The sequence below is a fragment of the Thalassophryne amazonica genome, chromosome 6 (genome assembly GCF_902500255.1).
Source record: "Thalassophryne amazonica chromosome 6, fThaAma1.1, whole genome shotgun sequence".
Classification (NCBI taxonomy): domain Eukaryota; kingdom Metazoa; phylum Chordata; class Actinopteri; order Batrachoidiformes; family Batrachoididae; genus Thalassophryne; species Thalassophryne amazonica.
In genome coordinates this window covers 69752479-69770194 of record NC_047108.1, presented here as the reverse complement: position 1 = coordinate 69770194, position 17716 = coordinate 69752479, and the positions used below count along the sequence as shown (strand labels likewise).

Sequence of the window (17716 nt, the reverse complement as noted above, 5' to 3'; positions counted from 1 at the left end):
GAGGTACTGACATGTCTTCTGTGCGCTTGGCCCCTTCAGTGCAGGTGTCACCCTGGTTTCCAGCTGAAGCGGGATGGGAAAACGTGTGTGGATATAGACGAGTGCACAACTACCTACCCCTGCTCTCAGCGCTGCATCAACACACATGGCAGCTTCCACTGCCTGTGTGTGGATGGCTTTGAACTTAGCCCCAATGATCCCACCATCTGCAAGTCCACATCAGGTAAGACAGGATGCTGTCTCCTGGACACTACATAAGCAGTTGGTATTAGTCAAATCAATTCTTAAACATATGGTTTTTGTCTTCTTTTCATGTGCAGAAGAGGAGCCGTACCTCATCTTTGCTAATCGTTACTATTTGAGAAAACTCAACCTGGATGGTTCCAACTATACTCTCATAAAACAGGTAAGACACACATATTACATATCAACAACCGCTTGACATTCTTATAGTTACACTATAAGAACCTGCTAATACTGCCTTTTGCAGGGTCTGAACAATGCAGTTGCGCTAGACTTTCACTATGCAGAACAGATGATCTACTGGACAGATGTGACTACCCAAGGCAGCATGATCCGACGTATGCGAATGAATGGCAGCAACATGGAGGTCAGTGAAGACAGTCATATGCTCAGATTTATTCTGTCTGTGTAAAATGTAATAGGAGTAAATTACCTCAACACGTTTTTAAGAAAAAATAATGAGACATAGTTTGAATATTTGTTTTAATTTGTCTCTTTTACTTGCTTGGAGGTGGTGCAATTAATGACCTGTGCTCTAACCAACCACTAGGGGGCAATGGAGACATTCTGACTTCACTATTTTAGGAGCTGTTTTGCATTATTTCCTTTCTATGTTTTAACTATAATAATAATGTTTTACATTTAAGACTTTCCAATACATTGTTCCAAAGTGCCATACAATGTTGATTGATACAGTGATACAGTATGTTAAAGAGCATACTGTATTTTCCAGACAAAATCGCGCACTGTAATATTAGACACATCAGTCAAAAAAAAAGGCATCATGAAGAGGAAAACAACATATGTAGGCCACATCAGTGTATACGTTGCATTTATTTTTGAAACATAGTGCTATAGCTTCATGCAACAAGGCCTGCCAGCAAAATATTTATATTCACCTCCTTGGCAATTACCTGCGCATGGTGATGTAACTGACTGTATAATAAAGGACAGTTCCACCTAATTCCAACTTACGCTCTATTTTTAGATGTTATGGGAGGATATTTTCTCACTAACATTTTTTATTCATAATAATGCAGACACCACGTTAACAAGCAGAAGCTAATGGTTAATTGTTATTGCATGCTCAAATCTGTTCCTGGAGGGCACCTGCCCTGGATGATTTCATGTCTACCTGCTCTCACTTTAATTTAATTCAGTTTAAGTGCCAAATCACAAGAAAGCTGCCTCAAGGCTCTTCACACAGGTAAGGTCACCTTACCAACACCCCGCTGAGCACACACATAGGCCGCAGTGGTAAGAAGAAAAGCCCCCTCTGGCATTTTTGAGGAAGAAAATTCAAGCAGACCAGACTCACAGGAGTGACCCATTGCTTAGGCCATTCTAACAGTTACAAGGTTACAAGCAGTTATGAACAAGTAGTAAATAGTGCATATTGAGGCCAAGCCCAAGAATCCAATGTCTAGAGTTATTGGGATGGTTCAGAGACCTAGGGAGGGTACTACGCTATTCTTGAGATTTTGTATTTAATATCAGCCTCGCCAGTGTCATAGCCCCACCTGTGAAAGTGGCTCTTCAGGTCGTTGTTATGATTCTGTGATGCGCCAGTTTATTGTCCATCTTGTGGTGTAGGTCACACCCCATCCATTCACTCAACATGTGGCTGTTGCACTCCTCAGTCTCAGCACATCTAAATATTTCATTCTGATATTTTCCAGCTCTTCATTGGCTGAGCACAGCTTTCAACTGTGGGTGGAGCAGGGAGTGTGGGGATGTGGCCTGTCGATGATAATGCAGTGTGCTGTTGATGTATAAGTCGCTTTGAAAAATAAGTCACAGCACCAGCCAAACAGTAAAAAAGTGCACCTTATAGTCTGGAAAATATGGTAATTATAAGTGTACAATATCAGTGATTTGGACACTAGGCTGTACATTTAGGCTATCTTAAAATTTGAAATAATAAAATAAGGTCAAACGTTGCTAATTATAGAAATCAGATTAAAGATGTCTTTTGAGTCTTGATTTCAAGGACTCAACAGAAGTTGAATATCTAATCTTAGTAAGAATATTGCTTTGGACAAAGGAGCATGATATGCAACAGTGTTGTACCATGCTGTCACAGAATAAACCTACAGATTGTGAACACAGAGCATGTGAGGGTACGTACAGTGGCTTGCAAAAGTATTCAGCCCCTTGGTATTTCACACATTTTAATTTGTTTATGGCATTTTAAAACAAAAAGTAAACCAGGCTTCTCAATATAAAAATTTCTGAAGTTATTTTCCTTAAACTCAAGCTGAAAGTAAATCTCTACAACTTGATATAAATGAATTAAAAATATAAAAACCAAGATGATGTGTTGCATAAGTAATGGGCCCCTTTGGTATAATACCTGTAAATAATCAGTTTTATTGCCAATTTTCTTCAGACAAGTCAGGGGATGGATACATGAACATTTCCAAGTCACTGTATATGCCTTGGACTTTATTTACATCAGTTATGAAGAAATACAAACAATATGGCACTCTATGGTGAATCTGTGTGGAGTAGACAGTTCTCAAATACTGAGTGACTGTGCAAGAAGGAGAAGAGTGAGCAAAGCCACCAAGACACCTAGACAACACAGAAGACGTTATAGGGTTCTGTGGCTGTGATTGGAGAAATTATGCACAGTGCAAGTTTTGGATTTTATATCCCCAGTTATACAGCTTCATGATGAAGTGGAGCAGAGGAGGATTTTCTTAAAAAGAAGACCTGAACGTTCAGCTATAATTTGCCGGAAGGTACATCTGAGATCAAAGCTAGATTTGATGTTTTAGTGAAAGAAGACCCTCCTCTATGTTCATGTATCCATCTCCTGACTTGTCTGAAGAAAACTGGCAATTAAACTGATTATTTACAGGTATTATTCCAAAGGTGTTGATTACTTATGCAACCCATCATCTTGGCTTTTATATTTTTAATTAATTTATATCAAGTTGTAGAGAATTGTTTTCACTTTGAGTCTAAGGAAGATAATTTTAGAAATTTTTATATTGAGAAGCCTGATTTACTTTTTGTATTTGAAATGCCATAAACAAATTAAAATGTGGGAAATACCAAGGGGCTGAATACTTTTGCAAGCCACTGTAAGCATCCATATGTTCTGGGAGATTAGAGGGTGTGCTTATGTTCTGTGTCATCAATGTTAGCAAAACCTTGAAGTCTAACAGAGAAAGAGAGAAAAGTGCAATACTGTATCTGACTTACCTGACAGGTATTACATCGGACCTCCCTGAGTAACCCGGATGGTTTAGCAGTGGACTGGGTAGGTGGGAACCTTTACTGGTGTGATAAGGGCCGGGACACCATTGAGGTGTCAAAACTCAACGGTGCCTATCGGACAGTTTTGGTGAACAATGGCTTGAAGGAACCACGTGCTGTGGCTGTGGATGTACGCAACGGGTAAGAAATATGAGTAATATTATGTTAAACTGATCAACTAAATGCTGTAAAACTTTACAACCCACCTGACTGCCTATCTATTTTTTGAATGTGAACTTAGATTTCATGAATTATTTATTATTTGTTAACCTGTAAAACGATCATGGGCTTAGGTATCTCTATTGGTCTGACTGGGGCGACAGTCCCCATATTGGGAGAATTGGGATGGACGGCACCAACCGAAGTGTCATCATAGAGGATAAGATCACCTGGCCCAATGGACTTACACTGGACTTCATCAATGATCGGATATATTGGGCTGATGCCCGGGAAGACTACATTGAGTTTGCTAGTCTGGATGGGACCGGCAGACACACAGGTAACAGGACACAAACCCCCATGCAAATGCAGACTCTCCATTGTTTCCTTTATACCTGCACTCTTGTGACTTATTGTTGAAAGTGCTCCTTGCTTCATTTATATCCATACTGTAGTCTAGAGTATAACCTACATATGTTTATGATTCAGTAGATTAAGGACCTTGGCCTTTTATGAGTGCGTGAAAACTCCCTACTGCCTTATATCGGGCACAGTATGATAATTCAGTCACAGTTTGGGTTGTTCATGAATGAAAACTGCATTTGTATGTAAATACTAAAGTAAAAAGTAAGTGCCTTCGCCTGCTCCCTTGTTTTTGCATGGGGTCGCCACAGCAGATCCAAAGTGGGTGGGTCAGCATGTTGATTTGGCAGACGTTTTGTGCCAGTATTGTAGACCAAACGGTCCCCCCCGCCTTCGCTGCGCATGTGTCATTTCAGAGCATCAGCAGCGATTCACAAATTATTGCCTCGTTTCTGCTTAAAACTGACTTTAGAATGATTTAAGAGGTTTTACTTTGTCATCTGATGGTTAATAATCACATTATTCCCTTTGATTGCTTTGGGTGTAGAGAGTCAGACTCAGATGTGCTGCTGTGCGCTCTGATCACTTCCCCTGTCTTTTATGATGAAATAATGCTGAATATATGTGGAAATGATTGTTGTACAAAAGCTTCAGATATCTGTCGCTGAGATAGATGATGACTGGAGGGCAGTTGCCACTGACGTTGCGAAATGACGCATGCACAGTGAAGGCAGGAGGATCGATTATTTGGGGGGACCGTTCGGTCTACGACACCGGATGTCCTTCCTGACACAACTCCACATTACATGGAGAAATGTGGCAGAGGTGGGGTTTGAACCGGGGACCTTCCGCACTGAAACCAAATGCACTAACCACTTAGCTACAAGTAAATGTTCAGACTGGGTTCTGCTGTGGTTAAATGTTGCGGCTAAGTTTTGTTTTTTCACTGCAAGAGCAGAGCATCAAACTGTCATACACATAATTTTATCAGTACTGCAGTGCTTAAGCAGGCCAGTCAGATTGTTGGCTGGACTCCTGCAGCCATATTAGGCCTGGGGGCGTGAGATAGTTGAATAGAAGAGATTGTTGTGATCACTGAGGACACTAGAATATATGGCATCTGAATGCCTCTCAGCTGTTTAGCATGCTCGCTACAATAGTCGACATTGTCAGCCAGCTTAGTGCACAAGAAGAATTCTCCAGTACAGGGAACATTGTTAGTCAAATTTGTCACATTTAGTGAAGTTTCTGCAAGAACATGTTGCATATAAAACATTACCTCAAGGTTTTATGCCTCAAAATAGCCGTGGTACCCTGTCAGTTACATGGCAGAGCTTAGATCAAGTATTTACATAACATAAAAGCTTCTGATTGCATGTTTGAGATAGTGCTTTCTGTCATTCTCAGCTCAGAGCTTTGTGCTGAGGCAGAGGTCTGATAGTTTAGAGCATGTTGAACATCTGTCATTGTTCCCATCGGGAAAGAGTGCTGATCCCAGCAGCGTGTTGGGACTGACAGCTAGCTGCAATGACAGCTTTATCTGATAAATCATAGAGCAAACTAAACTTGGTGTTTGTAATAAAATCTTAAAAAGTTCATTCTTTTTGAGAAACGAACAAAACATTTTATATTCAATATGTTGACAGATTTAAAATCATAATTTATTAAAAATAACTTGTGGTGTGTCAAGATGTTCACCAGACTTTACATATATACACACACACACACACACACACACATGCACGCATGTGCTGGCCATTTGTTAGCCATTTGAACTTCAGATAAGAGTGGACTAATGGGCGCCTCATACTAACCTCCCTCACATTTCATTTCAGCCTCACGTTGTAAATCTATTACTATCTAACAACAATAAAAGTTTTATTGTTTAACCACTTTAGTTCTGTGCTGAAACTGTAGCCAGCTAATTGTGCTTTCAACTGGGGCTTGATGTGAATGTTTTGCATGTGTGTGATGATGCATGTGTACTAGTGTTTTAAACTTGTACATTTCCATAATGTTCCAGCTACAAATACAAAATGACAAATGCATGTAAGCAGAACAACTGCAATTACAGTGTAAATATAATGAGGCATAGCACTCGTCGCCCAGCACACTGATACAGTGGTGCTCGGAGATTTGTGAGCCCTTGAGCTCGAACGTTAGTGAATCCTTGAGCTGTTAAGACGGTTTAATTTTTTTATGACATCAAATTTAAAAAACATAATTCAGGTTGTTTAAATTATTTACAGTAGTGTTCAGAATAATAGTAGTGCTATGTGACTAAAAAGATTAATCCAGGTTTTGAGTATATTTCTTATTGTTACATGGGAAACAAGGTACCAGTAGATTCAATAGTTTCTCACAAATCCAAGACCAAGCATTCATGATATGCACACTCTTAAGGCTATGAAATTGGGCTATTAGTAAAAAAAAAAAAAAGTAGAAAAGGGGGTGTTCACAATCCAATCCAATCCACTTTATTTATATAGCACATTTAAACAACAAAACAGTTTCCAAAGTGCTGCACAGAAAAATAATTATACAAACTATACAAGACAATAAACCAACTCAGATACTAATAAATAGACATAAAAACAATAAAACAATAAATAAATAAAACACTGGGCCAAAAGACAACAGAGGACCATACAACTCACGCAGAGCTAAAAGCCAGGGAATAAAAGTGGGTCTTCAGACGAGACTTAAAACACTCCACTGTGGGGGCTGTTTGAACGTGGAGAGGCAAATCGTTCCAGAGTAATACAATTCCGCAATACAGTTCCACAATAATAGCAGCATCTGCTGTTGACGCTACAAACTCAAAACTGTTATGTTCAAACTGCTTTTTTAGCAATCCTGTGAATCACTAAACTAGTATTTAGTTGTATAACCACAGTTTTTCATGATTTCTTCACATCTGCGAGGCATTAATTTTGTTGGTTTGGAACCAAGATTTTGCTTGTTTACTAGTGTGCTTGGGGTCATTGTCTTGTTGAAACACCCATTTCAAGGCCATGCCCTCTTCAGCATAAGGCAACATGACCTCTTCAAGTATTTTGACATATCCAAACTGATCCATGGTACCTGGTATGCGATATATAGGCCCAACACCATAGTAGGAGAAACATGCCCATATCATGATGCTTGCACCACCATGCTTCACTGTCTTCACTGTGAACTGTGGCTTGAATTCAGAGTTTGGGGGTCATCTCACAAACTGTCTGCGGCCCTTGGACCCAAAAAGAACAATTTTACTCTCATCAGTCCACAAAATATTCCTCCATTTCTCTTTAGGCCAGTTGATGTGTTCTTTGGCAAATTGTAACCTCTTCTGCACATGTCTTGTATTTAACAGAGGGACTTTGCGAGGGAATCTTGCAAATAAATTAGCTTCACACAGGCGTCTTCTAACTGTCACAGCACTTACAGGTAACTCCACACTGTCTTTGATCATCCTGGAGCTGATCAATGGGTGAGCCTTTGCCATTCTGGTTATTCTTCTATCCATTTTGATGGTTGTTTTCCGTTTTCTTCCACGCGTCTCTGGTGTTTTTGTCCATTTTAAAGCATTGGAGATCATTGTAGATGAACAGCCTATAATTTTTTGCACCTACGTATATGTTTTCCCCTCCCCAATCAACTTTTTAATCAAACTACGCTGTTCTTCTGAACAATGTCTTGAACGTTCCATTTTCCTCAGGCTTTCAAAGAGAAAAGCATGTTCAACAGGTGCTGGCTTCATCCTTAAATAGGGGACACCTGATTCACACCTGTTTGTTCCACAACATTGACAAACTCACTGACTGAATGCCACACTACTATTATTGTGAACACCCCCTTTTCTACTTTTTTTTTTTTACTAATAGCCCAATTTCATAGCCTTAAGAGTGTGCATATCATGAATGCTTGGTCTTGTTGGATTTGTGAGAATCTACTGAATCTACTAGTACCTTGTTTTCCATGTTAGAATAAGAAATATACTCAAAACCTGGATTAATCTTTTTAGTCACATAGCACTACTATTATTCTGAACACTACTGTATTTATTTATTTTAAATTCAGGCTTCTTTATGCTAAAATTTCTAAAATAATGCCCTTTAAAATCACAGTGAAGTCTAATTTCCCTGAGGGAGTCTTCCCAAAGGATCAAAGTTCTGTCTAATCTAATCTATGAGATAAACAAAATAAAAATATTAAAGTCAAAACACATGCTGTGCATACGTATACACATCCTTAAGTATAACATGACTAATTCATCTGTTTTACAGCTAGTTTTTTCATCAAGTCAGAGAATGCATACATGACAGGGTGTTCCGCAAATGACAAAATAGGTGGCAATTTGAAACAAGTAGGTGGTGGTATTTCATAGCTTCTGCTGCATTTTAAGTGTAATTTTGTTTTGGGTGTACACATTATTATAGTAGCTCTTGTACTATAACCAATAATACTAAGTGTGTAACTGGGTTTCAGTGCAGTCCCCTATCTCTCTTTCAGTTACTCACTCACATTATTAATGTCGTCTGTCATACGTGACTGATGTGTTTAATGATCACAGGCATATAACAGCAATAAGCTGTTCATGCTCCTCTTCGGTGTGTTATTATTACTCTGTTAGGCTAAAGGAAGTGAACCATGTTAATTGTTTAAAATCCTTTTTTTTTTTTACAAAATTGTCCAGCCTCATCAACAGGTGTTGTCCAGTTAGCACCACATTTGAAATATGTGATGTCATGTTTACAAAAGTACTCAAGAAGACAAAAGCAGCTGGAGCACAGGTGTACAATAAATTCTCAGGGCATTATGGGCGGAGAGAGGAAACAACGGTCATGAAAGAGAGGCTGCTGCACATTCACGCACATGCGCACGCACATACACACTCACACAAGACAAAATGACAGTGACATTTTTTTGTAGATATTAGATGGAATAGCTGGCAGCTTCACGTGGTGTACATGGCGATTCCACCAGCAGCAGCCATTAGGGACCACACTGCATCAAACAGTGACTGCCATTCTGTGACCCCACAGTTCTCAACCAAGATATCCCCCACATCTTTGCTATGACACTGTTTGAGGAGTACATCTACTGGACCGACTGGGAGACAAAGTCCATCAACAGGGCTCATAAGAGTCTAGGCACCAACAAGTCCACTTTGATCAGCACACTGCACCGGCCGATGGACATCCACATTTTCCACCCCTACAGACAACCTGAAGGTAAGTCAGCACTAAAGCATATTCAGCAGTTGGATGAAATAATCTTCAGTGCTTGAAATATATGTTTATGAATGTGACAGGAGGACCTTGGAATAGACTTGGGCAGTGTTATAGTGCATAAACATACCTGTTTTATCAAATTTGGGTGAATACATTTTGTCTTATTGATTTCTTCTTCTGGTACTTTGCTGCTGCTACTACTACCACTACTTCTAGGATGTCTTACCTTTTCTTATATGAAATGTTCAGTGGCAGCTCAGGAGCTTCCTTCTTAGTGCAGTAACTGCAAGCGATTATTACTTAATGTGTCGTTAATGTGTAAATTATGCATTTAGTAGTTAATACACTACGTAACAGACACACAATTATACAAAAGCATTTGTTCAAAAATTATAGCAGGAGTATTCATTTTGACAGCATATTTTGGTTAGTTTTAGTCATAGTCAAAGAAAATAGCATTTAGTTTTAGTCATAATTTAGTCATCTGGATAGTTTTAGTCTAGTTTTAGTCAACCAAATATAAGATTTTTGTGAACTGAGAATTCATTGACAAAAATCTGATATTTAGTTGACTAAAACCAAAACAATCCAGATGACTACATTATGAGCAAACCTAAATAGCATTTTCTTCAACTATGACTAAAATTAAACCAGAATATGCTGTCAAAATTAACATCGTCTGACAAGACACAAATGCAAACTGTAAGGATTTGGGAAAACTTAATGGCAGAACAATCGGCTGAAAAACTGTACAGCTAACAACAGTAAGGGCCCCTTCACTCATAGTACGAAGCTGGAATCATCGTATGCATTAAGTGTAAAATTGGAGCTGCCTCCAACGCCCCATACACCTGTTGCTACAACTATTTGTGCACGGAAAGACAGAGTGTAAATGGACTGCATTTATATAGCGTTTTTCCATCAGCATCAGATGCTCAAAGTGCTTTAGAATTGCCTCACATTCACCCCGATGTCAGGTTGCTGCCATACAAAGCGCTCACTACACACCGGGAGCAATAGGGGATTAAAGGCCTTGCCCAAGGGCCCTTAGTGATTTTCAAGTCAGATGGGGATTTGAATCCATGATCTTCTGGACTCAAGCCCAACACCTTAACCACTAGACCATCACCTCCCTTATGGTGTGCCCCGTGAGAGCCCATTTGAGCCCTCTTGCGGCAGGTGTCAGCCAAATTCCAGGTGACACACAAACATCTAACACCGCTCGCTTGGCACTTAGAAAATGTGTGGCCAGTCACGCTATTAGCACAAAAACAGTCAGCAGACGATCAATCAATCAATCAATCAATCAATTTTATTTATATAGCGCCAAATCACAACAAACAGTTGCCCCAAGGCACTTTATATTGTAAGGCAAGGCCATACAATAATTACGTAAAAACCCCAACGGTCAAAACGACCCCCTGTGAGCAAGCACTTGGCGACAGTGGGAAGGAAAAACTCCCTTTTAACAGGAAGAAACCTCCAGCAGAACCAGGCTCAGGGAGGGGCAGTCTTCTGCTAGGACTGGTTGGGGCTGAGGGAGAGAACCAGGAAAAAGACATGCTGTGGAGGGGAGCAGAGATCAATCACTAATGATTAAATGCAGAGTGGTGCATACAGAGCAAAAAGAGAAAGAAACACTCAGTGCATCATGGGAACCCCCCAGCAGTCTAAGTCTATAGCAGCATAACTAAGGGATGGTTCAGGGTCACCTGATCCAGCCCTAACTATAAGCTTTAGCAAAAAGGGAAGTTTTAAGCCTAATCTTAAAAGTAGAGAGGGTGTCTGTCTCCCTGATCTGAATTGGGAGCTGGTTCCACAGGAGAGGAGCCTGAAAGCTGAAGGCTCTGCCTCCCATTCTACTCTTACAAACCCTAGGAACTACAAGTAAGCCTGCAGTCTGAGAGCAAAGCGCTCTATTGGGGTGATATGGTACTATGAGGTCCCTAAGATAAGATGGGACCTGATTATTCAAAACCTTATAAGTAAGAAGAAGAATTTTAAATTCTATTCTAGAATTAACAGGAAGCCAATGAAGAGAGGCCAATATGGGTGAGATATGCTCTCTCCTTCTAGTCCCCGTTAGTACTCTAGCTGCAGCATTTTGAATTAACTGAAGGCTTTTCAGGGAACTTTTAGGACAACCTGATAATAATGAATTACAATAGTCCAGCCTAGAGGAAATAAATGCATGAATTAGTTTTTCAGCATCACTCTGAGACAAGACCTTTCTAATTTTAGAGATATTGCGTAAATGCAAAAAAGCAGTCCTACATATTTGTTTAATATGCGCATTGAATGACATATCCTGATCAAAAATGACTCCAAGATTTCTCACAGTATTACTAGAGGTCAGGGTAATGCCATCCAGAGTAAGGATCTGGTTAGACACCATGTTTCTAAGATTTGTGGGGCCAAGTACAATAACTTCAGTTTTATCTGAGTTTAAAAGCAGGAAATTAGAGGTCATCCATGTCTTTATGTATGTAAGACAATCCTGCAGTTTAGCTAATTGGTGTGTGTCCTCTGGCTTCATGGATAGATAAAGCTGGGTATCATCTGCGTAACAATGAAAATTTAAGCAATGCCGTCTAATAATACTGCCTAAGGGAAGCATGTATAAAGTGAATAAAATTGGTCCTAGCACAGAATGTTGTGGAACTCCATAATTAACCTTAGTCTGTGAAGAAGATTCCCCATTTACATGAACAAATTGTAATCTATTAGATAAATATGATTCAAACCACCGCAGCGCAGTGCCTTTAATACCTATGGCATGCTCTCATCTCTGTAATAAAATTTTATGGTCAACAGTATCAAAAGCAGCACTGAGGTCTAACAGAACAAGCACAGAGATGAGTTCACTGTCTGATCACATTCGAGCTGGATGTGAAATTTGTCTTAAGTGACCCCACGAGTGTGCTGTTGCAAAAAGCAACATACATGTGGTGCATGTGTCTCACACGTGTGCTCGTGTGCTCCCCCTCCGCTCCCTCCAACACATGCGGTGTGCTGGGGGGACACACTTGCATAAAATGCCTATATGCATGTACAGATCTGATCAGATGGGGGCCGGACAACCAGGTCTGACAGCATGCAGCGCGGGGAGGGGCCTGTCAACTGATCGCAGCACACTGACAGCTGGATGACGGCTCAGTGCACAAATTAAAAACACAGAAACCACTGCCAGGACAGGTATATAAATAATTATGACAATACCTACATACACAATTACATAATAAATAATGAAAATGAATGACCACATAACACAGAGTGACACGTTGGTCTGGGCGCTGAACAGACAGGGGGGGCGTGTCCACCCACAGCTGCTGCTGTTGTGATCTCTGCTCCTGGATGTCCCAGCTAGAGAACACGCACCGTGTTTTGAAGGACATGAACTTACAACATTCCTCCATGAGGTGCGTGTCTCTGCCTGCTGTCCTCATGTAGAAATACATAAAACATCTTTCACCTTTTGCACGGGGTACAATTTTTGTTGTAAATATGCTAAGGGAAATAAAATTTGATTGCATTTAATTCCACTCATCCCACTTGATTGCACAAGCAGGTTCTTTTTTTTTTTTTTTTTTGCCAGTCGACCAAGTTGGAGCAGAATTCCAAACACAATCCTTGGCAAATTTTCCCTATAATTAGACGCAACATTTTCGTGTTTAAATGTCATTTGGCATTGTTCTGACATAATGTTTATCTACAGGGTGATGAGGTCGAAATCACCATGAGAAACAGCTGCTCGTATGCTTGATTGCAAATGTAACAGAAACGGTTTGCAATAGCTTCTATTGTGAATATATCTTCAATTAGATGGCTATTGAGACAAAATAATATTTTGTAACTTGAATAGACCACATATTCTCAAGATTTTGACAACTTTGGGATCATCATGTGAGGAAGTGTGTTCCAGAACCATTCAAGTCGTCACAGGCACTCTAAGGGGACTAGAACAGAATCAAACAGGCAAAAACCAACAGTTGGTATCCTCTCTACCTCACAAAATTCAAGCTCTATGTGTTGCAAGAGGTGGCACCACAAAGTTCTGGTTTTAATGATCCAGATCCACAGTTTGACTTGTGCAGATGAGCTGTCCGCCCTTTATATTTTTTTCATATTTTATGACAGCTTTTTGTCATTTTTTTGCACTAATTCAAATATTGTTTGTACCTGAATAAACATGGGTGTTGCATCAGACGTTTGGCTCAGTGTATCAATGTGCTAACCAAACATCTAGTTTAAAAAGGCTCCATAAAGTCTGAGATTGTGTAAGTATCGTGTTTAACCACGAGGATTCAGACAAGACAAACATTCCAACTTGTGTGATACAATCACAAGGTTTTTCTCCTTTTCTTCTCAGTGTTCAATCATTCATGCCAGACGAACAACGGGGGCTGCAGTAACCTCTGCCTCCTTTCTCCTGGAGGAGGTTACAAGTGCGCCTGTCCCACCAACTTCTACCTGGCCAACAATCAGCGCACTTGCATGTCTAACTGTACCGCCAGCCAGGTATAGATGCTGTCAATATCACCAGTATCAATGGCTTCAGTTGATAAGCAGCTTTTCACGTGTTGATGTTTAATTGAAACTTGTTTAAGCGCTTTGACCTACTGTTTGTCTGCTGACTACCTGCCATTTTCTAGCTGCTTTATATCAGTGGAGTTTTGGTATTCCACTCTGTGAGCATGTTAATTTATTTTCTTCTTCCTCTGGCAGTTTGTGTGCAAGAATGACAAGTGCATTCCATTCTGGTGGAAATGCGACACAGAGGATGATTGTGGTGACCGGTCAGATGAGCCGGCTGACTGCCGTAAGTGTTAGATTTAGGTTTGCAACAGTTTTTCATTCACTCGTTCAGGACATCAGGAAACCTATATACGTAATTTTGGCCTCATTAGAACATGGGGAATCTGGAAATCAATGTCGTCAGTTGTGTTAACACTCACATGGTGGCCATTTGGAATGTCCATGAGCCACAATGGTATACAAATTTTTCAAAAATTTCAAAAAACATTTTTTCAAAAATGATTTTAATCTATCTTCATCAGATTGGCTAAGCTGTTTTCAGACACTATACAATATTTATCTTCCTTCTGTTCCTTTTTGTTTATGATAAATGTTTATGACATGAATATGAACAAATAATGTGAACAAATGTTGATCTTGAAAAAAAAATCTACATTTTTATTTGAACAGTCACCACTATATATAAAAGTTCATCAGGATAATTATTTCTGTCTGTGAAAGTGTATATGTATGCTGATGAGATGAGCATTTCATGAAAATGCATCAGATGTTCAAATTTGGAGTCGAGTTGTGCAGCCCATCGGTATTTTTTTGTCCATTAGCATGTCACTGAAAACACGTACTGAAAGGTTTATGGGTTAAACAAGTTCTTCAGTATAATTTCATCACTTTTGATGAATCCCATAGAGGAAGATGAAAATGAGTTCAAGGTAATTAGGCAGGTGCAAGGGTCAGCTGTATTACCACTGTATATTTTTAGCCAGAAAGCATAGGAGTATCACATTTTAAAGCTGCTAAATTGGTGAGAAGCAGATGGGAAAATGTATATTTGGCCGCCATGTGGGTGTGTGGCAAATACTTATTTTCAGATTCGTCATAGCCTGGAAATATTAAGAATGTAGTTTTGCTGAGCTGTCAAAATTATCATTGAAATTACATTTAACACATTATTGTGGGTTATTTAAGAGAGGATAGTGGATTTTTTTTTTGTACATACTGTATGTGTGATACAGTGTGAGTAAGGTTAAGCAAGAGAGGGACAATTCTGTAGTGTTGTACTACAGCGTCACTTACTCTAACTCTTTTCTAATAGCGGAATTCAAGTGCAGGCCGGGGCAGTTTCAGTGTGGTACTGGCATCTGCACCAACCCTGCCTACATCTGTGACGGAGACAACGATTGCCAGGACAACTCAGATGAAGCCAACTGTGGTAATTTTCTGCATATACGTACACAGAGATGAAAGTTACCAGGAATGATTGGATTTTCAGACATGGAAGTATCATGTTTTATTGCTGTTCATTGTTATTAGTCCCAGAAGGTCACAGCCTATATCATGCAACATGACAGACTTATACCAAGTGACATGTGGACAAACAGTCATAGGTCACACATAGTTCAACTAAAGGAGGGCGTTTCCACAAAACCTCCCACCGATGCCATGGCATGTACACCAGTGTTACGGGTTTACCAAGGGATTACCAAAGTATGCCTGAATTTACAATAGAAGAAAGATTTTTTTGAAAATCTTGTAAATTATCCCACAGTTAAAACAAGACCACTCCACAGTATCCCAGTTCATCACAGTCAGGCTCCCAGATCCAGGTTTTCAAAGGCATTGGAAAGGTTTAAAACTGTGGCCTCATGGGAAACATATCCCTGAAAGTCAGAATGGGCTTCACCGTAAACATATGTATGGGCTCATGTGTTGCATTAGCACATATAGTCACTGTAGTCACAAAAATCTTTGGTGATGTGAACTGCAGTTAACATGTTTGATGCAATTGATGCTAATGGTTAAAGCTTGACTGCTATACTAAAGCCACCTTGACACTTGCATGAATTTGAACCCTGCACTGGCACGCACTCTGGCGTGCCAGAGAGTAACCAGTGTATGAGCTGTGTACGGCTGCGTGCAGGCGCACAAAGAAAATGTTTAAATGTTCAAAATATCTGTCACACATTAAATTTGTGAACTAAACGTGAACATTGCGCAACTTATTTGAAAACACTGCGTGTCACTGCAAGTCAATGCGTCTCATTGCTGCAGAGCAGCGCAATGGATCTGAACGATTATGATGAGATGTTACATCCACAATTAATATAATTTTACAGATACATTATCTAACTCATAAGAAGGAATGAAAATGCAACTGTTTTACCAATCCATTACAATATAAATATTATAAATAATTACCTTTGCGACTATTCCAAATGCGTTCTCCACCTCATGAAGCACACGAGAGAAGCAGCAGCTGCAGATAATTTGTCTGTGATTCCAGGAGCGATGAGAGATGCGTTCATAAGCCAAGTTCCAACAGCAAATGCATCATCGGCTACAAAATAATTATTTTATATAACGAGAGGTAAACAGGACAAAGTGTTGCATGCAGTGGGACAGCGGGTTGCATTGGCACTATGAATTGCATGCGGGTGCAGGGATTAAATTAGTGCAAGTGTCGAAGTGTCTATCTCTGACTATAAATGCGTGACCGCATATACTAGGAGGGGCGATTGAAAAGTTTTGAGCTTGATCCAGAAAAATTAGGGCGTGGTCATCCATCTTTTACATTCTGAGAAACCAACATTTCTCTTGAGAATGTGTGTAATTTTGACTCACTTGGTGCTATGTTGGCGATGCAGTATTTCAGTGAGGTAAGTAGGGGTGCGTCAGACAAAATGGACAAAGCTGGTGGGCGTGCTATGATTCAATATTTCACAAAAACAGGGAATGTCTCTGAAGGAGATCCATGAGGAAATTGGCAGTGACATTAGGGGAGAGTGGCCCATCTTATGCTACAGTTAAATGCTGATCAGCCGAATTCAAGAGGGGCAGAACAAGCATCCAAGATGGATCAAAACAGGAAGACCCAGAACTGCCACTTTGTCCGATATGATCCAGAAGATCCATGATATGGTCCTTGGTGACATAACAGCAAGTGAGTGTCACATAAATAGCCAGTACTGTATGTATTTCCCAGGAGAGAATTCCTTCGGTTCTGATGGAAGAACTGAAGCATGATTGGTCCCAAGGTTTCTCATAGCCAATTCTCACTCACAAGGTTCCGGATGTCTAGGGAGAATCTTTGGGCTTTTGAGGCAGATCCCAATAACTAAATGCAATGATTTGTGACCATGGACAACACCTGGGTGCATTACTTCAAACTGTAGTCCAAACAACAATCAAAGCATTGGAAACTTGTGGGTTCTCCCTCACCAATGAAAGCCAAAGGTCTCATCTGGTGGAAAGCACATGGCCTCTGTCTTCTGGGATACTGAGGATATCATAATGGCAGACTATCTTCAGAAGGGACACACCATCAATGGGGCCTATTATGCTTCCATTTTGTGACAGCTGTGGGAGAAAATAAAGCAGAATCTGTGTGGAATGCTCCAACAAGATGTTTTGTTTCACCAGGACAACGCTCCGGTCCACGTCGGTCATCGCAGTGGTTGCCATTCATGAATGTGGCTTCAAACTTGTTCCGCACCTACCTTACTCCCCTGATTTGGCTCCTTCAGAAGTCCATCTGTTTCCAAACATGGAAAGGCATCTTGCTAGAAATCATTATAATAATGTCATATCTGCAGTGGATGACTTCCTTGAGCTCCAGGATAAGACCTCTTATGAGAAAGGTATTGAGGAACTGCAGCAGTGCTGGAAAAGGCCTGTGGACTTACATGGGAATTATGTTGAAAAATAAAGCATGACATTAA

At 40.1% G+C, this 17716-nt stretch overlaps 1 protein-coding gene across 1 annotated transcript in view; it reads left to right on the top strand.

Annotated features, from left to right (window-relative positions):
- lrp1ab (low density lipoprotein receptor-related protein 1Ab) overlaps positions 1 to 17716 on the top strand; it is a 408853-nt gene that overhangs the window by 340248 nt on the left and 50889 nt on the right. Inside the window, exons 56-64 of the mRNA XM_034172428.1 lie at positions 40 to 223; positions 321 to 406; positions 491 to 610; positions 3461 to 3648; positions 3801 to 4006; positions 9057 to 9245; positions 13615 to 13763; positions 13971 to 14064; positions 15094 to 15210. Of these exons, the coding sequence (XP_034028319.1) occupies positions 40 to 223; positions 321 to 406; positions 491 to 610; positions 3461 to 3648; positions 3801 to 4006; positions 9057 to 9245; positions 13615 to 13763; positions 13971 to 14064; positions 15094 to 15210 (1333 nt within the window). The remainder of the gene's footprint in view (positions 1 to 39; positions 224 to 320; positions 407 to 490; positions 611 to 3460; positions 3649 to 3800; positions 4007 to 9056; positions 9246 to 13614; positions 13764 to 13970; positions 14065 to 15093; positions 15211 to 17716) is intronic.